The sequence below is a fragment of the Apus apus genome, chromosome 4 (genome assembly GCF_020740795.1).
Source record: "Apus apus isolate bApuApu2 chromosome 4, bApuApu2.pri.cur, whole genome shotgun sequence".
Taxonomy (NCBI): Eukaryota; Metazoa; Chordata; class Aves; order Apodiformes; family Apodidae; genus Apus; species Apus apus.
This window is the reverse complement of record NC_067285.1, coordinates 18,796,412-18,817,138: the sequence shown is the minus strand read 5'-3', so window position 1 is coordinate 18,817,138 and position 20,727 is coordinate 18,796,412. Positions and strand designations below refer to the sequence as shown.

Here is a 20,727-nt window from a genome sequence, read left to right as displayed (position 1 = left end):
TGATCTTGTTGCACAGGAGTCAGTTCTCAAATGGTGAATTTCTCAGGTTGAATGAGATACAATGATAAAGCAATCTAAATGTACCTGAAGGGTTCACAATCTACAGGGTAAATGAGAAGAGCCCCTCATTTATATTATCATAATGCACCTGGCTTTGAAGCCAATCTCAAATTATTTCTGAGATTTGATTTTTTGAGTTTTCAATGCTTCAGGCTAGCAATGTTGAAAATGCAACTTATTTCTGTTGTAGTCCTGGTTGGGGTGGTGAGATTTTTGGGTTTGTAGTTTTTGTTTGTTTGTTTTAATAGACCCTTTTTATTAATTGAAACTTGCAAGCTTAGTCTCTTCCTTCTTGTTCCCATGTTTCAAATCAGTCTGAACACATGCAAAGCTGACTTATGTGTTTTATACTTCCCTTGTAAAAGCAACCTGTTTAATTTCAAATATTCTCTTTCCCATACTTGAGAAAAATTATCTGTCTTTTAAATGTCTTTTGGGACCTATATCCATTTCAAGAATGAAAATTTAATTTAATTTGCCTTCCTTCATATGAGACTGAAAGTCATCAATAAAACTAGGCCTAAGCATTGCAATTGATTAAAGAATTCACAGCAAATGTGTTTAACATACAGTGAAACAGCTCATAATAAATAAAACATGCTTTTAGTAAATAAAAGATGGCCCCAGTGCTGAGGTCCCTGACATGATGTAAGCCTTCCTCTTGATGAGTACAGTGAAGAAAGGACTGTGTAAGAAATAAGAATTGCACAAAGGTTAACAACACCAACAGCAGTTTTTGGGTGGTGGAGCTGTGGTGGGTAGAGGTAGGTTGCTGTATTGCATCAAGCCTAATGTTTATTCACTCAAGTATCAAGTCCTGCCTCCTAATATTGAGCAATTATGTGTTCTACAGCTCAGTAGTCAGAGATCAGTAAATGCTAGGAGTCTCTCATCCTAAAAGCAAATTGGTATAGGCAGGACTGAGCCCTGAAGTATAAAATAGTTTTTTTACCAAAAAAATTGCAACTGCTTCCTACTAGAGTTCTCCACATTTAAGTAAAATAAGAAACTCAATTTAGGTGACTGAATCCACATTTTGATACAAAAAATAAATGGTCTAGTTTCCTAAAATTTATTGCTTTCACTGAAGCTAACTGATCCACATGGAGATTACAGTCTTCAAAACCTGTTTATTCTCTAGGTGCTTCGTACAAGATGTGAGCTGTAACTTGACTTTCTGTGTTGAAAGTCACAGTCTGATTTATGAAGTTGAGAAAAGGAAAAATAAGCCTGGAGTCAAGATAGGGCTTTTCTTTGCCAACACTTGAAATTATTTTTACTGTTTGGTTGTGGTTTTTTAATCAATAAGTAGGCTTGAATTTTACAAAATGCTCTTTGTGATATTTCTGAAAGTCCTATTTCTAAACAGTATTTGGTAACAGTGTTGCACAGCTGACTGAAAATTGATTGAGGAAAGAGTCAGCAGGCAGTACCTTTCAGGGACAAGACCTTAAGGCACTCCAAATGCATTGAGTATCCTCAGTGAATTCTTCTTCTGTTGCAGATGCAGTATATACAGCCCTTACCAGGTAACTGTATTTCCATGGAACCCTCTTCCTTTATTGATGTTTATGGGTACATAGGTACTCCTCGAATTTGGAAGCAGAAGTCCTCCTTGACCTGGCGCCTTGGCCCTACATACTTGTTTGAGGAAGCCATCTCTGTGGAAAGCATGGATGTGATTAATAAGCTTGGCCCACAGTATTGTAGCAATTTCCAAGCAGTACAGCTTCAAGGTATGTGATAATTCTCATATCCAGCACTATTTGTGTGTCAGGGCAATGCACTTTTTATTATAAACTGCTATTAGTACTCCAACTATGCCTCACTCTGAAAGCCTGGAACTCTGCGTTGCTGTGTGTTGTGCAAGACTGCAGTAAGATAACATTGAGATATTGTAACACAACGTAAATTAGGCAGAAAAAGAAGGGTGGAAATCATGCAGCAAAGAGCTGGAAAGTAAAAAGAGATAACATGTCCTTAAGGAGATGTAAGATTGCAGTTTCTGTTGGACAAACATTAAAGCAGCAGCTTTATAACTGAGACGTTCTGCCTTTATGGTGCAACAGAAAAACATGGCAGAAAAAAGAGCATCATCTTTAATTGCAAATATCTGAAGAGTGGGAGAGAGCACAGGGGAGAGAGGGTTATGGGAATAAGTTACATTCCATTTAATTAAGAAGCTTTTTAACTAATGTATATTGTTAGCTTCAATTATTAAACAGGCAGACAAAACATTTCAGTTATTGATTACTGTTTGTTCAACAAGCACACCAGTGTTCTAGAGCTCAAGATTAAATTGAATGGTCATCTCCCATTTGAAAAGAACAGAATAATTCCACCTGGTGATGCTCCAGCCTCAAGCAAAGTGAAAAGACTAGCTGAAAGTACTCCCTCAGAATGCTATCTAGACAGAAAAAATATTAAATCTACAAATCAAGCATGGAGAGGGGTTGCTGAAAGAGAAATTATATTGAAATACGGCCCTAAAATAAAAATAATAGCATTAAAAGTCAGAAGAATTTGATGGTTTTGAGGTGCTGAGTCTTTATGAAGTCTGAGATGCTTGCTGTCCTCTGCCCACTGGCATCCCCAGCTGGACTTCAGTGCTAATAATGAACTGGGGACATCTGACTCCAGCAATGCAGGTTTTGATCTCATAATTGTGAAATTATCTCTCTGACTCTCTCTTCCCATTCCTGACCTCTGTTTTGGGGGGCTGAAAACAGGGATGGGGTCAGGAAGGGGAGAAGGTGGTACTTAAGATCTCTCTATTCTATTAAAACATCCGAAGAAATTTTCTAATGGAAATTCTTAACTCAAAAAAGTTTCTGCACAAAACCCCAAAGTGTTATGGTTTATTCTGTAAAATGATTTTGACTTTTTTTTTTCAAACAGCAAGTTGTATTGTTTCAGCAGTGTTGTGTCTCATCTCACCAGTATAATACCTTCTCACTAACCAGCAATCAACTACATGGAGGATTAGCCATAAATCTGTGTCCTGCTGGAAGGGCATTTATGTTTAGTAAATCTTCAAACAGAATATGTGCTAATTATTTTTGCCCATAAGGGCTGTGGCACCAGCATTACTGAATAGTTTCATACATAATTTTTCCAGCCTATGAAGTTGTTAAAAATACAATATTTTTTTTAAAGTTACACATAATTTTTCCAAGTGTGAGCAGAAGTAGAACATTCTTTAGAGAAAAAACATGTGAGAATTTCATGCAATCATTAAACAGCTGAATCTGAAACTTCTTATAAGCTTCCCATCGATTGAGTTGGCAGCTCTGAATGTTTGCCTCTCTGTCCTTTTTTTTTTCCACATGAATCCTTGCTCTTAGTACACTTGAGAAAGCACCCAGCAACATGGAAGGCCTCTGAACTGTTCTTTTCTACCCAGAATGTTTCTTTATGTTGTGTGGACAGAGGTTTATTCTGGACTTTTCTGAGCTTCATGAGGTACTGGGAGAGGATGTAGGATCTACACAAACCAGTAACCAGAGGAGTCAAGCCAAGCACATCTCCTACTGGTGCTTACACTGGCAAACTGCCATGACCTAGTTGCAAAGGGTTAGGGCATTTTTCTTATTATAGTTAAGTAAAAATTAAATTCCTGTCTAAACATTGGTTTCCTCTAGTTATTTTTCAGCAGCTTCTATCCTGTCTCACACATTAAGCATGCAAAGTTTCTTCAGAGGTTTATAGTCTCTCTTGTTTTAGGTGATGACCAGAACAGTGGTCATAATCCTGCACCTCTGGTGACAGAAGAGAAGATTTCTTTTGGAATTAATGCCACCTGTGCATCTTTCACCACGGTCCAAGATATAAAGAGCTCCTATAACGAAGTGGATGGCCGGCTGATTGCCAAAGAGGTCATAGGTTTCTCTCATTTGTCTTAGGCACACTTTCTCTTTTTATCTATTGGTTTTCTAGAGCAAAGTATGTGATTTTTGTTTTAGTTCCATACAGTCAGTGTTGTTGTGGTTTTTGTTTCCAGCTTCTCTAATCATGGTTTTGTTTTCATCTGTGTAGAGGAATAGGTTGGCCAGTGTGAACACAATGATAAAATCCTTTCTATAAACAGCAACAGAAGCCATAGTGTTCAGGTCTAATTATGATTTGTTTGTCTGCAATTTCTTAATTCCTTACCAGTGACCTATCACATGTTATTCTAGATCATCTAGGGGTTTTGGAGCTAGGTGATCTTTAAGGTCCCTTCCAACCCAAACCATTCTATGATTCTAGCATTCTTGCCAATGTTAGGTATACCGACATGTCGAAGTAATGATAATGTGGGATCTTTTAAGTGGTTGATTTTGTGACTTAAAAATCAATTTTGAAGGAAGAAAAAATGGTTTGTATAATCTAAAAGTAATATAATAATCAAGAGTATTAGAGTCTGATACTTTTTGTATTTTTTTTGTATTTTTTTAATCTCTTAGATTGGGATTAGCTCTCGGGACAGTTCAACCCCAATATTCCTGGCTAAGAATATTGCTGGACACTTCTCAGGTTCTTTGCGAACTATTGGGTCCATTGCTGTGGGACAATATGGTAAATATGCTGTGATTTAATGTTTTGTATTTTTTTAAGAACTGGGCTTTTCTCTGTCCCATAACATATTTACTCGATGTAACTTCCTGATACAGTCATGTTGCAATTTCCTAGGGGTAAGAGTGTTCCAGTCCTCTCCGGCAGCTACTAGCCTGAACTTCATTGGAGGCCCTTCCATTCTTCTGGGTCTCATTGCTATGGCCTGTGATGACCACACCATGTATGCAGCTGTTAAAGTCCTGAGCTCCATCCTGAACAGTAGCCCAATGAGTGAAAAATTGATGAGACACATTCATGGATACCAGGTAGATGGTTATGGTCTTTCTCTTGATGAACCTTATCCCAAACCCTATCTGGGCCAATGAACCAAGTGTATGCTGGCTATCAGCGCTCTGAAATCTTCCAATAGAGCTGTAGGATAGTACTCTAAATTCTGTGCCTATAATTTCTGGGCACTTCTGTAATAGTATATCTGCTGATGGGAAGACAAGAACAGATGCCTGTTGGTCAGATAGGCTCTAGTACTGTAGAAGAGAAAGCTGAAAGAAGACTATAGTTTGTAAAACCATTGCAGTAGATTTGTGAGTGACCCATCCTTCGCCTTTTACCAAGCCACTTGATCCCTCCTGCAAGATGCCACTTCTCAGGCAGGTCTGCTTCCTCCCTTATCCAACCTAAGATTCCTCTTTACAGACTGCCCAGTGTACGTCTGATAATTAACTCCTGTAGCTCAGTTTTCACTGTGTTAGGAATTGTGCTCATGTAAGTGAGTATTGTCTAGATTTCGTTTATTAAGTCTGTCTTAAACTCATCTTTCAAACCTGAAAGCCATTCAGACTGAAATATTTGGTTGTTTCAGGGCTTTGATAGAACTAGGGCACATTTTAAGCACTATGTACGTAACATTGGATGCGTTAAGGCTCAAATAAGAAGTTTCAGTTCGGTAGCATTTACTTTATGCTGCATAGGCTAAGCAGAGTCTAATGGGAAAGAGAAGACTGCTTAAAAGATATAATTCCAAATGAGGCTATTAACATTAGGACTTCATGAATGATTTATTATAAACTTTCCATTTTCCCAATTTGTTAATTGTTCATAAATTGATCCTGATTCATATTAATATATTTATAATACTTAGATATTTCTTCCTCAGTCCTTACTTGTAGATGAATGTCAGCCTTTAGGTTGTATACAAGCTGTTCTTTTCAACTTTATGCTAAATTATCTTTTCTCCATGTGACTAATCATCATTTTGCGATGGAGTGTTTTTGCTCTTTGTTTAGAAGACTGAAGCTTTTTCTTTAAAACAGCAAATTAGCAAAAACATGAGTTGATATATATATTTTTAATTAGTGTCTATTTCTCCCAACCTATTCAAAATATAGTGGCTTTCTGAACATTTTTCTCACTATATCAGGTATCCATCAAATTATCAAAGATAGTCGGTTGAGAAACTGACAATGTTTTATGCACATCTCTTTCATTTGAGGAGGTCAACAGTAGAATTTTTTAAACTAGCACCATTTGCAAACAACTAAGAATACATCCATGAAGAATAGTGTAGAAAACCTACTGTTATTTACAATTATATGTTGTTTTTTGTAACTTCCATTCAACATAAAATTGCATGTATTTTGCTTCTGTTCATTGCTACATAGTTGTCAAATGCCTTCAAAAACGTACCCTTTGAATTACTGCATAAAATTTAATGCCAAAACTGAAATCTTCTCTTCATAATGCTTATGGAAAATGTATGCATGCATGACTACTACATCCAAGTAAACCGTACATTTGTCTTGAGTTAAAGAATAGTGTTAAATGTTAGTTTTTAAACAGATTTGGACAATTATTAAGTCTTTATTTTCAGTTGCTGACCTATCTATTGAAGAGGAAGACACAGCTATTAAACAACAGGATTTTACAGTTAATGTTCTCCCTAGTGGGCACAGCTGAGCTTGGCTTTGAGTCTTCAGTCATCAAGAATTACAGTGCATTCCAGTATGTTCTTTGCAACTTTGAGGTAAAAGCATTAATGTTACTTTGTGTTTGCCTGATTAAAGATTTGGTTTATAGTATGAGAGTTTTTTTGTTCATAGCGCCTGCTGGTTCCAGTATTTGAGATGGGGTGGTGAGTGGTGATTTTCCACACTGTGGAAATCTGCAGCTACCACCAGGGAGGTGGTAGCTCCTGGAATGGCTGGTCTTTGGTCAACATGGCTCCCTGGTGTGCCCCAGGGTAGTTTCTGGAGTCTTTGTGCAGACCCTGAGGACCTGCTTCTCAGGGGTAGCTCAGGAGCAGCAACTCACACTGGCAGGGATTTCCCACTACCTGCAGGTTGGCATTGCAGAAACAACTGAGAGCTTAATATGCCAACCTCCCTGAAATACTTGTAACTGTTTTTCTGCTATAAGGTTACTGTCCACTCAGCTCAGCAGAGCAGTAAAACCTCTGCTTTCCTTTGTCTTTCAGCTTTGGATGAAAGCACCTGAAAATCTTGACCTTGCTCTTTTTTCACATCTTGTGGAGATTTTGCAGTCCTCCAGGTACACAATCTAGTGTTTGAACCAGAAACATGTAGGACAAGTTCAGCAGTAACCTGACACTGGAACTGTGAGGTGGATATAAAGGGTCCAGTCCTAATTGGAATTAGTGGACTCTGCAAGGGAACAATTTCTGTATTGCTCTTTTGAAGGCTGGAATTGATAACTTGATCAGCTCCTGAGATGACACTGGGGCCAGACTGGAATAAGATATCTCATGACCTGGTTCACGTGAAACCACTGCTGTACAATGTAGGTTTAAAGTCTTCTCGGGAAGGGAAATCTGAACATTTGAATTGAATATGAAATAATTTAAAAAATTGTAAGTGAAGTTGTGTTTTAACACCAAAACACAACCTAGGAAGGCTTTGTTATAACGAGACTTTCTTAATCAGTTGTAACAGAGGTAAATGTTTCTAAGGCATACCATGGCAGAGGGCTGGGAAGAGTCGAATGTTAGATTCCTTATATTTGGTACCAGAAGGCTCTCTGCAAAGCTGTCTGGTGTCTTTGGTTGAGTTTTACAAGAACAGCATTTATTACCACCAACTTACTGTTTGAAAATTCATTAATGTTGTTTTCTTTGAACTCATTGAAATACAGCAGTTTCTGGGGGAGAGGGCAGATGGGAAGTGTGGAAAACACATAAAGAAGTCTTCAGATCTCTGTCACTGACACATATTCAATTTGTCTGACAGTGTTTGAAATGTTGCGAAGGCACTATTAGAAGCCAAAGGTGCAAAGAATCAGTGCAACCTGAGATTCCTTCTAGCTGAAACTCAGCAAATTTGGTTCTTTCCAGTAAAAGTTTTTTTTAAAGTCCTTGTGCTTTTTTACAGAGATGGATGTCGGAATTCTGCAGTTGCCTACCAGGTGCAAATGGTGCCCAAGCTCCTTTTCCTCTTCAATGACCCTGAAATCAGTAACTCTAGGATCACTGTGGTCTGCACCATTCTCTCCCATCTGTTGCAAGGACACTTTAATACAAGGGATCTTCTCAGGTAGCCCTCAAGTTTATAGCTTTTCCTTAGTTTGCAGCTGAGCTATATTTCTGCCAGTGTTGGAGAGAGTTTTATAGTAAAATTTTCCTCACCTCATCTTTGGTAGGAGCTGCTGGATCTTTGGCAACTGCAGGTTCCCCACTGATGAAAAACTCTTTCATGCCTTCAAAGCAGAATTCAGTCCAGTCTTTTATTTGTGTGATGATGAGTTGGGTGATGACCCTTACAGTGATGGCACAGACAGTTCTGCTGGCATGACTCAGTCTGCTCAAAGCTTGCACTTAAAATTCGGTTTCATTAAACCTTGCCTCTAAACTATTGCAATGGCTATGGTTTTACAACTTGACCCTGTTCAACTTCATACCTCATCCTGTTGGCTTGGTTTGTATCCCAATAATTACCCTTTTTGTTCCTGAATTTTAATCAGGTAGTATGTGAGTCATGATTTCGCAAAGCAAGCAATTTAAAGCCTTGTTTGCTTCCACAGAATGTAAATGCTCTTATATTTTATATTCCAAGCCTAGTTGCATCAGCTTGTAGCCTATGAACTGAGGAAGGCCTACACAGTGCTGTCTACAGCCATCTAATTCCAGGGAAATTCACTGTACAGATGCAGTCCTGTTTTTAAAGCACTTTATCAAAACAAAACATAGAAACAGAGCTTAATGTTGAACCTGTGATCTCTGCAGTCAGCCTGTAGCTTCATTGAAGAATACAAGGACCTCAAGTAGTTACTGTGGAGTCAACTCATATGTGCATTTACTGCTTAGCAGCTGCTTTGTGTAATTAACTCTATTTATGTTCCTACCCTGAGCTTGTCTGAGTTACCCTATTCTTTTTTCATACAGGTGTGAGTGGTGGATTTAGTATACTTAATTTGCTGTGTGGTGAAGAGTGTGAATGAGCGTTTTGTTTTTATTAATGCTGTGATTTATTATTCCGTAGTAACTTGGTTGTTAGGCCTAAGAATGTATAAGCAAGTGAATAAAGTCAGTCCCTGTCTTTCCAGCCTCAGAGGAGCTGGGGTTTCTTTGTGTCCCAGACTTCTAACACATCTAAAGGAAACTGCTGTGCAGTCAGTTCCCACAGAACAAGGGATGTTTTCTCCTTTAAGAAATGCCCTTCTTGTGGAGAGGAGTTATACACTTTCACAAAGTGTACATGTCACATTAATCTATCTGCCCTTAGAACCAGGTAATGTGTTAAACTTAAGTACAGGTGAAAAGAGATTGCTAGGTCTCCTCCCTGAGTAGCTGCTGAGGTTTCTCTGCCCTTCTCTGTGGGTCTGGCAACCAAGTGGTGAGAACAGTGATATCTGAATGCCATAGGGAGTTCAGAATATTTTGTGTGAATAGATGCTTTAGGAGTGGTCTAGGGTGAGGTGTCCCTGCTCATGGCAGGGATGTTGGAACCTGATGATCTTTAAGGTCCCTTCCAACCTTAACCATTCTATGATTAAGTCAATATTGCTTTCCTTTAAAGTCAAGAAATTAAAAAAAAAGTTTCCCTAGTAGAAGAAATACTAATTCTATTTGTGGATAGTTGTCCTTTTTATTTGCTTCCTAGTTTATGAACTTTTACATTTTTATTTCAATCCCAATTTCTGCAGCCATTAGAATTTCCAGTTGTTGTAACAGCCATCGTTAATGAGCATTGAGATTTGCAGGTAATTCCAAAGTAATGAAATTAATGTCTTTCTGCTGACCAAAACTGGTTCCCTCTTTCTCTGCAAGGATTGGATTGTTCCTTGTTTACACTTTGAAACCTTCTTCTGTGGATGAAAATCAGATTTACCTGGACAATGTGGCTGAGATGCCCAATGAAGGTGAGGAGGTACATTCAGTGTATGTGTTCTTACAGGTAGTTGCTTCCTCAGGGTATGATGAATCCTAAATGCAACATAGTTCTTCTGCTTATAATGGCAAGAAGAGACACAATTCAAGTAACTTTATGTAGAAAGGGACAGGCTGCATTGAGGTGACCTCAAATTTTTTGGGTGAACTTACATTGCTGCAAAGGCCTGATGTGAAAAAGAGTGAAGTGACAGTCACTGTAGCTATATATCCATGAAGACCTGACCTGCAGCAAGATTTTCCTCCTGCTAAGGAAATTCCCCTACTGTCCTCTCTCTGCAAATAAACCAGCAGTTCTTTAGCTGTGTTTTCCAGAGCCTACACAATGTTGAGTTTCACAGAGATGAAGGCCATTAAATTGAAATTGCTCCAAGACTAATGTACTAGGCTGTTAGGAGGAATAAAATTTCACTTGACATCCTGTTTTTTCTGAGAACACTTTGCTACACATACAGTTGTAGCAAATAATGATGGGGAGCTCTGCATGTTTTGAAGTATCTGTGTATTTATGTCAATTTTGCGTGTGGGAACTTCCAGTCATCTGGCTCTTTTATTGTGGATTTTCAGTTTAGACTATATTGGTTATTGCCTCTCTAAACAATGTATTATATTAGGGAGACAATGATAATGGTAGTTTATATATATAGCCATCACAGCTAGGGTACACAAGTCCAATTGCCTCTTTACATTTCCATCTCTAGTTAACCTGAGATTGCTTCCTTATTCAACATGGAGTCTGGATGAGTTTTAAGTGTCTCTAAGTTGTAGTGTAATTCTAGATTGTAGCAAGGTGAGTGTTGGTGTCTTCTCCCAAGTAACAGGCAATAGAACAAGAGCAAAAGGCCTCAAGGGGATGTTTAGATTGGGTATTAGGAAAAATTTATTCTCCTGAAGTGTTGTCAGGGACTAGAATAGGCTGCTCAGGGAAGTGCTTGAGTCACCATCCCTGGATGTATTTCCAAGATGTATAGATGTGGTCTGTAGGAACTTGGTTTAGTGGTAAACTTGGCAGTGCTAGATCTAAAGGTCTTTTGCAAGCAAAATTGTTCTATGATTCTAAAGAGGGAACTTCGACAATGCAAGCACTGGTCACTTCTGGCGTTAGCAGGGATGTCTAAAATCTGATGACTGTGTCTTTTTACTCTGCAAAAGACTGATATAAGTACTTCCAGTAAGTTTGTCTGGTTGTTCATCAAAGCAATGGAATATATGTTTTGTCTTTTCATTACTCTTTATTACTTTCTGATATTTTTAGCCTTAAGCCAAACATCTGGAAAGACAATCTGGCTTCGAAACCAGTTACTGAAAATGCTGTTAGATGTAATGCGCTCAGACAAACTTCATCTGTCCTCTGAGTAAGTAGAAACAATTTAAGAAGACATAAGTGTTTCTGTCTTCTAGATTTTCTCTTTACTGCTCTCTGACCAGGACTAAACACACCAATAATTGTCTCAACAAAATAGTACATAAGAGCAGACTGGATTCAGAGTTATTTTCTGTCAGTAATTTATCTGACATTCACACAGATCAGATCACACATCTGATCTCCATTTTGAAAGAACTTTAATGTTTTCACAAAGTGTCTCAGAGGAGGAACTCAGATATCGCTGTTTCTTCTGCTTTGCAAAGGCTGTAGAAATTGCAGCTGTCTTTGAAAATCAGCTCAGTTTAATGTGGGGTTACTTGCACCCCCTCTACTGCAACAACAAACATGCAGTTACTATAGTTCTACCTTGTATAATTGAAAGGCAGAATTCATGGTGCTGGGTGTTGTAACTAAGCATTTTCACTAGTTAAAATATCTTGGACTTTAGATGTTTGAATTTCATTGGTTGAAATCTCTAGTCTGCAAGGTTGTTTACCTCAGTTATTGATACATAACGTCAGAAGAAGCTTGAAGTTAATAAGCTTTTTTGTCTGACTGTAATATAAGATTGGATTTAGTGCGAAATAAGTGGTTTGAACAGTGTGGATGAGTCTGTTGCTAAATCTTTGCAATTATGTGTTGTGGTAAAACTTGAATGAGATTTTTTCTAGAGAAACTCAAGCTTCTAAATCCCCTAGAAATAATTTTAAAAAGAATCTCCTTCTTATTTTTCATCATGTCTCCTTTAATGTGCTTTCATTTCCCTATTTGTCCTAGGAAACTAGAAGAGACATTTTTGGCGCTGGGGCCAGACTGGTTTCTGCTGTTCATACAGAGTCACTTGCACTCTAGCACGGTTGTGCTAGGAATCAACCTACTTCTCTGCTTCCTCCACAATCGTTTGCTGCTGAACAAATTCAAGGAGGGGATAGTGGCTGGACGCTGGCTGGAAAACAGCTCTGTGGGGTTGAGTATTCTAGTGGGTATGTGTTGTTTGAATCCTCCCAAAACAACCCCTTGATCTGGCTCAGTGATAGGAGATCACTGAAATAGGTGATAGGAGAATTTCTACTGATCTCAGTAGATCAAGGACTGACTTTCTAGGGCTAGCTTGTCCTAGTACTCCAGCTTTTCTGTGCTGAAGAGTGGAAAGCATTGCTTCTCACTTGCATGATAGTCAGCATTTCAGATTAGCAGTTGCAGGAAGATGGGCCTTTTTGTCTTCCGTAAAATCAAACTGGTTTACAAGCCTGTGGGGTGTTCAGAGGTCAGCTTGTGCCCTCAAACCTTCTGTTTCTTGAAGATTTGTTCAGCTTTCTTTTTGATAACTAGACCTGTGGTTCTGAGAAGGGGAAAAGAAAGCAGGAAAACTTGAGTGAGAATCTTCTGTAACAGAATGACAGTGGGAAAAAATTGTTAGTCTGAGAAAGTTTTGGGAACTATTGAAGATGCAGGCTAGCAGAGTACTGAGTGGCCTGAGATTCAAATAAGGATAAAAGTGGATCAGGAATCCTTCCTCTGATATGGCATTCATTTTTAGACACTTTCTCAGAATGTTTTCCGTTTTTTTCCTTTAAAGATAATTTAAAAACTTATCCTCCGGTGCCTGACAATGAGTCCTTCTTGGTTTTTGGGTTTTCTGTGTTGCAAAGATGTCTGACTGATCATGTCCACATTCCTGAGATCTACTTGCTTATGGCAGGACTCCTTCTGGCAACTCCACAGTTGGAACCACCTGAAGTGGCCAAGGTATGAAAAAAATAGCAGACAAGCGTGCAGCTGTTCTTGCTTTACTACTTTGGTATTTCGTGGCCTTTTCTGTGAGAGAATTCTCAGGCAAGTTAACCTTACTTGATTTTTGTGATAGTTAAAATTATTAATTTATATTTAAAAAATGAAGTGAATTAACTTGGATTTAAGGGAATTTGTGTTTGGAACAAACTTGTTCACACAAGTTTTAAATGTCACTTAACTACTGCACTTTATAAGGCAATTCCAATTAATTTTCTTGTCTGTTCTTACATTGTCAAGACTCGTTAAAATCTCAGAACTAGTGGTTTTGAGTGCTTTTCCACCAGTGCCCTGAGAATCCATAAGGCATTTTTGCCCTGGAAGTGCCAAAGATATCTTTCAGAAAAGGACAATCCTGTGTCATCCCAGCAAAACACATTTAATAAGAGAGGGAGGAGCTGCTGGCTTGAAGATATTTTGTTGTTTTTTTTTTTTCTGATGTGGAGAGAGCAGACCTTGTTCTTGATGTATCATAAATAATTCCAACCTCTCGACATATCGCTTCCTGTTGTAGAAAGATCTCGAGTCTATGTTGCAGTGGATTTTCCAGCACCACCCTACAGAGAATGTCCTCAAAATGGGGTTATGTGCAGAAGCAGCTGCTTTACTGCTGGAAATGGTTAGAGTCACTGTGGACAAGGTAAGTGTTTTGTTGTAAGGAGAATACAATGTCAATGGCAGAATAAACTGCCTGAGAGTGCCAGATGTCAGTGGCAGCCTGTACCTGTAACCCTTAGCATAACAGTGAGCAAAACATCAGCACAGCTATTTTTCTGGTTATTTTAGGAGCTGATCTGCTAGAAAGCAGCTTTGTGGAGAAGGACCTTGGAGTCCTGAAAGCAAACAAGTTATCCATGGGGCAGCAATATGCCCCTATGACCAAGAAGGCCAATGGTATCACAGGGTGCATTAAGAAGAGTGTGTCCAGCAGGTCGAGGGAGGTTCTTCTCCCCCTATGCTCTGCCATAGTGAGACCCCACTTGGAATATTGTGTTCAGTTCTGGGCTGCCCAGTTGAAAAGTGACATACATATGCTGGAAGGAGTCCAACGGAGGGCTACAAGGGTGATTAAGGGACTGGAACACCTGTCTTATGAGGAAAGGCTGAGAGACCTGGGGATGTTTAGTCTAGAGAAGAGAAGACAGAGGGAATCTTATTAATATATATAAATATCTGAAGGGTGGGTGTCAAGAAGGAGGAGCCACTCTCTTTTCAGTCATGCCCTGTGGTAGGACAAGGGGCAATGGATGCAAACTAGAACACAGGAGGTTCCACCTCAACATGAGGAAAAAAGTTCTTTAAGGTTATGGAGCACTGGAACAGGCTACCCAGAGAGGTTGTGGAGTCTGTTTCGCTGGACAATTTCAAGACTTGTCTGAATTTGTTTCTGTGTGACCTGCCCTAGGTGGTCCTGCTCTGGCAGGGGGATTGAACTTAATGATCTCCAGAGGTGCCTTCCAACCCCTAACATTCTGTGATTCTGTTACATAGCAGATGATGTGATGGGCTTGTGTTTAAGAACTTTTGATACACAGTGATAGATCTTACCTACGACATTACTCCTGTTGTTCATTCTTGATGTTGAGGATATACCACATTTTTGACTGGGTTTATCTTCAGTCTATTAGCTGGGAGTTGACTGCATGTGCCTTGCCTGACTTCTCTGTTGCCCATATCGTGTTTGTTTAATTGCTTAAGAGTATCTAGAAAGGAGCAAAGATGAGCTTATATGAGTGAGAGGAATGTTGCCTTGACCAGATACACATTTTTCTGTGTTCAGCCTATTGCAGATGCAGAAGCCTCCTGGGAGATGGCCTATCCAGGGAATGTTATCCAGTTTCTGTGCTTGGTATATCACAGTTATACTCAGGACCCCATGTGGCACTGCCCTGAATTCTTGAAAACTTTGGCTATGGTTGCTTTCCATTCTGGACCACACAAGGTATGTGTATCTGAGCCAGCACAAGCCCTTCGGATCAGAGATACGCTGCTAGGAGGATAAATCAATTTAAAGGATGAGTTAAAATGCATTGCTGTCTGTTTCCACAGGGAGGCTCTGAAGGCCTTTTGTCTCCTAATAGTCCAGCCATTGCTGAAGGGAAAGGCTGTGTTGATCCCTCCCCTCTCCCAGTCCTGCCACACCCTGCCAAGAAACAAGTTTGGGATTTTGTGCAAGTCCTCCTGCTCGACAGTCTTCTCGACATCCCAGCAAGCAAACAAGGGCATCCACTTGAGCTGCTTCTTGAGGTCTCTCTTGTAGTCATCAGGCTTTGCTGCTCTACCTTGAACTGGGGGTGGAAAGACAGGAGGTATTTTGCTAGTGGTCTGAAAAGGTGCTAACAGTGACAAAGAGATGTATTCTATCAGCATTTTCAACAGTCTAGGATAAGGCTGGGATCACAACTCTTATAGAGCATGCACTACTTCCTGGCAGATAGGGACAGCCTATTTAGTGGAATGGGTTTCCTACCTTTTTAGCAAGGAAGAAAGATCTTTTCTGCGTGCTGTACATTATCATAGAATATGTAGGATTTGAAGTGACCCCTAAAAGTCATCTAGTCCAGCCCCGCTGCAGTCCGCAGGCACCTTGTGACTAGATCATGTTGCTCAGAGACTCATTAAGCCTGACCTTGAATGTTTCCAGAGATGGGGCCTCTACCACCTCTCTGGGCAATCTGTTCCTGTGCTTCATGACCTTCATAGTAAAGAACTTCTTCCTGATACCCAGTCTGAATCTACCCTGCTCTAGTTTAAGGCCATTGCCCCTTGTTCCATAGCTACATGCCTTTGTAAACAGTCCCTCCCCAGCTTTTCTGCTTAGCTGTTGAGTTAGTTGTTTCACTACAGTTCCAGTGAACTGACATATGTAAAAATTACCTATTATTTATGGAATTAAAATGTCAATTTAGCCTGAGTTCTGAAACAGGAGATATTTTTAATGCATTTTAGAACATGTTTGCTGAGCATGTATCCAAGAAAATTTTTTTCCTATGGTACATAGCCTTAGGAAAATGCCCTTTTAGCCAATATGTTGTCCTTCCTGTGTTGCGTTGCTCCTTGCAGATAGTTCATGTGAACTAAAAAAATGCTACCCCTAGACAACAACAAAGTTATTTTTCAGGCAACATTTAACATCGAAGTAAGGCATAAAAAGAAGTCCCTTTTCCTTAGTAATTCCTGCTTGTCCTTGGAGAAGCCCTTGAACTTGTTGAGAGCAGATTTCACATGGGGCATTCCTGTGTATTGATTTTTGAGACAACTGTTTATTTCCAGTGCTCAAATAAACCAAAAGCAATTGTCTCCATCTTTAGGACAGATGAATACAAGCTATAACAGCTGATACTGGATTACAGATTTTACCACTTGAGGAGCTGAAAGTCAGAGTAGTCTGAAGAAAGTGAGATTGGAAAATTTAAAGTTCAGCTCCAAGTTGCCAGTAGTCCAGGTGTCTCAAATGTGAACTCTGATGCAGTCTTAGGTTAGTAATACAAATAACAATGAACGGAAGTGTGGCTACACTTGTCATGACTTGAATCATCTTACAGAACAGCAGTTCCCTAAAGAAATGTGCAATAATGTCCCAAGGCTTGGTACATTCTAAAACAGAAGATAGCTCTTCTGGCTATCTGAATCCTAAACCTGCTAAATGGAGCTGAAATTCCATGAGGGCATGATCTCTTGGGAACCATCTGTGAAACTAGGTTCTGGCCCTGTGTGAAACCTTGTTTATTTTTAGTGTGCAGGGGGCAATTGTGCTGGCTATCAGCTAGAGAGCATAGACCTATATAAAATTTCTTTTTTTTTCCCAGCTAGTGTATGAGGTTCTGCCATCTCATCTGCTGCCCAGTAACTGTCCACACATGCACTCTTGCTGAACTCTGTATGACAGGTGCTATGTTGTCTTAGCACAGAGCAGCACACAGGATCTCTGCAGTTACATGTTACTGTGGTTTAGTTGTCACAGATAACTTCTCTGCCTGCAGCAGCTGTTTCATATGCCCACAAAAGCTAAAGTGTGCAAGTGAGGTGGAATAGTTGTCCTTGTTGCTTATGTGCTGTTTTTCCCCTTTTCTACATAGTGTCTAGGCTTTAAGGGAAATGTTGAGCATTTTGAATTACCTCAGGTAGCACTTAGTATGTCTTGGAATTTCTGTTCACTTATTTGAGAAAAACTTCTGCTGAATTTGAATCTTTGGCAGGCATAATCTGCAAAAAATCCAGTGAAGTAAAAGGCCTTTGAATAAAGGCTGAAAGTGAATTTGAGTCTGATTTCCTTTTTATTCTCTTCTTGTATTGATATGTATATGGTCACTACATAGACTTGTCCAGAGGATGCCATCAGTGAGCAGAAGAGACATTTTCAAACAAAAGTTTTGCTGTGTGCTATGGATGTCTTCCATGTTACCAGCCAAGGCGAGGGGAAAACAAGACCCAGAGGTGAGTGGAGAGAATCAGATCATTAGTTAGCTGGCTTTTGGTATCTAGCTATTACTTGCTAGAAAGGTTTGGAAAGCATAGCTAGGACAGTACAGCTCAACAGGCTGTTAACCTGTCTATTCTCTCCTGCTATTGGCCAATTTGCAAAAGTTACTGCATTTTTACCATTTTTCTAGGAGCCTCTTCACTTTTTTCCTCTTTTTAAGAACAGATTCTGAAAATTAGAAATGAGTACTTAGGAAAAAATCTAGATTTATCCTTGAGTGCTTCTGGAAACAACCCTGATAACTTAGTTGCTGCTGCTCTCCTTCCTGAGTCATTAGCTGGCTCAGTCCTCCATGATAGTGTTTTAGTGCAATTGGTCCTGTCCTTAGGGTGATGCTGTCCTTTTCAGTTTGATTTAGATATTTCGGCTAGATATATAATTGTCTTTGGCATGCCGCACCTATGAGACTTTATAGCATGAGACTGTTCCTTCTCAGTTCTGGTAACCTCGCATTCCACAATTTTTTTGACATCTCTACTTGTTTTGGCATAATCACCTCTCTTGTATCCTCACCAGGGAGCAGTGATCCTCATGGCACTTCAGAAACAACTGCACCTGTATCCATGACAAATACTACTTATTTTACTCAGAAGCTGGTGGAGAAGCTGAACAGTGGAATGTTTGCTGCTGACCCCAAGCAAATACTTCTCTTCACTGCCAAACAGATTATGAGGGTGAATCACAGTAATATATTTTTCTAACTGTTATCAACATGTTGTCAGGTGCTCTGTTTCACACTGAGGTAATGATACTGCAATTCTCAAGAAGATGGTTGTAATCCATTTGATTATTGTTCCTCTTCTCTTGCATGAGTACATAATGGCTTTAAATGACAATCAGAGGGCATAAAAAAGGGATAGTTAGCTCTTTGGTGCCACTGTATGTTGGCTGTGTATGTGTTGCTGAACAGGAATTAATTAATCTCTTACACAATTGTGAGGACTTCAGCAGAAATAGAGAAAAATGAATTTCTATCTAACAGGTAGTTCAGGGGAATTTTGCTGAAATAAGTTTGCAACAGCTTAAATTGAGAGGAGTGGATCCTTGGGGAGAGTGTTCGTTGAGCAAGCCAAATATTCTGCTTTTTGTGTTTTCACAGGTCTTAGAAAGCACCATTTCTCAAAAAGAAGTTATCCTCAGTGCCCAGTACAGCTGTCTAAACAGAGCCATCCTATACTGCCTTTCCAGACCACAGCAATCACTGCCTGAACAGTTTAATGTCCTGAACAGTCTCAACGTCCTGCAGGAGCAGTGGGACATTGTTTTTGCAACTTACAACTCAAATAATAATTTCATTGTCTGCCTAATGTACTGTCTTTGCCAACTGAATTTGGGCAGGTACAAATGTTTGTCTTTAACATTTGTTTACATCTCTGTGTTGTTACCTATTAGGGTGAGTGCAGAGGGGGAGATTTCACAAGTCTTAGGTAATATCCATTTTGGGGAACTGCTAGATGCTGAGGTTGAGCTGGATTTAGCAAGACTAAGGACTTTGGATGTATTATATATACAGTATGTCCTAGAAAGCATTTGACCCATTGGGCTCGGTGTTCTGGGGGTTTAAAGCACTATTCTCCTTCAAATAGGGCAAACCTTCTGATCTGATTTGGTGTCCACTGAAGTGACAGAGTAAAGCCACCTGGGTAAAAATGGTTGTTTTCCTTATACACTTTAAAAAATGAAAAAAAAATCCAACAGAAATATGTTGTATTTTTTTAGAATTTCATTTGGAGGAGAGGAAGGTTACTAATGTGCTCAGTATTTTAGATGTAATGGATTGCCTTTGAGCAAGAAAGTGGAAGGGATAAACTGGTCTTCAATCAGAAGGCTTTTTACTCTTTAAATACTAGTGAGCAGAAAATTTTCTACCACCTCTCTTGCTGAGAGGCAAGCTAGTATGTGTTTTTATGGTGTAATAAGCACTGCACAGTGGATGGTAATAACAGAACATGTAATTATTTTTTTAATTTTGAACAGTGTGTTTTGTTTTGGAGACACACAGACAAACTTGCATGTTTGCCTAAGCAGAAACCTTAAATTTGCACACAGGTTTAATTGCTACTCGTTATTAAGCAAGACATCTGTGTTGTGTCTGTTTTACTCATTCAGCATTTGCAGCAGCTTACTCACTTTGGAGTAGTAACTGCAGTTAATAAGCTTGAACTGATTTCAGTGGAGTTGGCTCATAAGCCCATCATTAAAATGAGAATATGGAAATCTTCCTGGAATGTGGGCTAGAATCACTTCACAAGCATGCAGGTGGCCATTCTCAGAGACATCTGCATGGGCTAATTTAGGGAGATGTTTTTTCTGATCCAGCAACTATTGTTGTATGGGTATATTTAAAACTTACATAAGACTGTGCATGGATCTTTTGAATCTTTCTGTTAGGGTTATTCTTACATGGATCTGAGCTGCAAAGTCTTGGTCATAATGAAGCTTGGCCGTTGACTTGTATAGGAGTAAGACATCCATGCCCACTGTTTGCTGTTCTTACAAGTGATGTATTTGAAGTAGTCTTACTAAGGTAGGCTAGGGAGTTATTTTGGAAACTATTCTGTCAAAGGAAGCAAATATTGGCTAGTGCTTTATTCACTATAATGGTGTTTGTTATTTCAATTAAAATCTTCTGCGATGCTTAGATGCTATGAATTGAATCCATTAATGCAGTTTCACATTAGAAATGAGCTGCACTTCCTGAGGTCTTTTCTTGATTGTTCTTCTTCCAGTCAGATAATAATTTCCAGGCCAAAACTGTTGAGATAGGGTAAGGATTGCTTGTATGTAGCAAGAGCAGAAACATTTTTAAAAGAAGTGTTAGTGTTATCCAAAGCCAAACATGGCAAATCCAGGGAATTAGAATTGTGGTATTTAAAAGAAAATCAGAAATAGAAACAGCAGATTTGCATACCCAAGAGATATGACTTTCCCATGTAACAGTGCCTGTTTACAGTTGAAAGAACGTAGTATGTTACTGCTGGCTATATATAATGCATTTGTTATTGATGGCTCTCAGTGACCAGGTCCAGGTTGTCTGGATGCCTAAACTGAGCCTGTTGCATTATTTGTAAGTAT

The 20,727-nt window shown here is 39.3% G+C and overlaps 1 protein-coding gene across 1 annotated transcript in view; it reads left to right on the top strand.

Annotated features, from left to right (window-relative positions):
* Nucleotides 1-20,727, top strand: part of WDFY4 (WDFY family member 4) — a 126,563-nt gene that overhangs the window by 31,255 nt on the left and 74,581 nt on the right. The window contains exons 19-35 of the mRNA XM_051619006.1: nucleotides 1,565-1,796; nucleotides 3,784-3,935; nucleotides 4,506-4,617; nucleotides 4,732-4,922; nucleotides 6,485-6,637; nucleotides 7,088-7,161; nucleotides 7,998-8,159; nucleotides 9,893-9,984; nucleotides 11,268-11,367; nucleotides 12,156-12,361; nucleotides 12,958-13,127; nucleotides 13,684-13,809; nucleotides 14,950-15,111; nucleotides 15,219-15,416; nucleotides 17,489-17,606; nucleotides 18,169-18,326; nucleotides 18,752-18,990. Of these exons, the coding sequence (XP_051474966.1) occupies nucleotides 1,565-1,796; nucleotides 3,784-3,935; nucleotides 4,506-4,617; nucleotides 4,732-4,922; nucleotides 6,485-6,637; nucleotides 7,088-7,161; nucleotides 7,998-8,159; nucleotides 9,893-9,984; nucleotides 11,268-11,367; nucleotides 12,156-12,361; nucleotides 12,958-13,127; nucleotides 13,684-13,809; nucleotides 14,950-15,111; nucleotides 15,219-15,416; nucleotides 17,489-17,606; nucleotides 18,169-18,326; nucleotides 18,752-18,990 (2,645 nt within the window). The remainder of the gene's footprint in view (nucleotides 1-1,564; nucleotides 1,797-3,783; nucleotides 3,936-4,505; nucleotides 4,618-4,731; nucleotides 4,923-6,484; nucleotides 6,638-7,087; nucleotides 7,162-7,997; nucleotides 8,160-9,892; nucleotides 9,985-11,267; nucleotides 11,368-12,155; nucleotides 12,362-12,957; nucleotides 13,128-13,683; nucleotides 13,810-14,949; nucleotides 15,112-15,218; nucleotides 15,417-17,488; nucleotides 17,607-18,168; nucleotides 18,327-18,751; nucleotides 18,991-20,727) is intronic.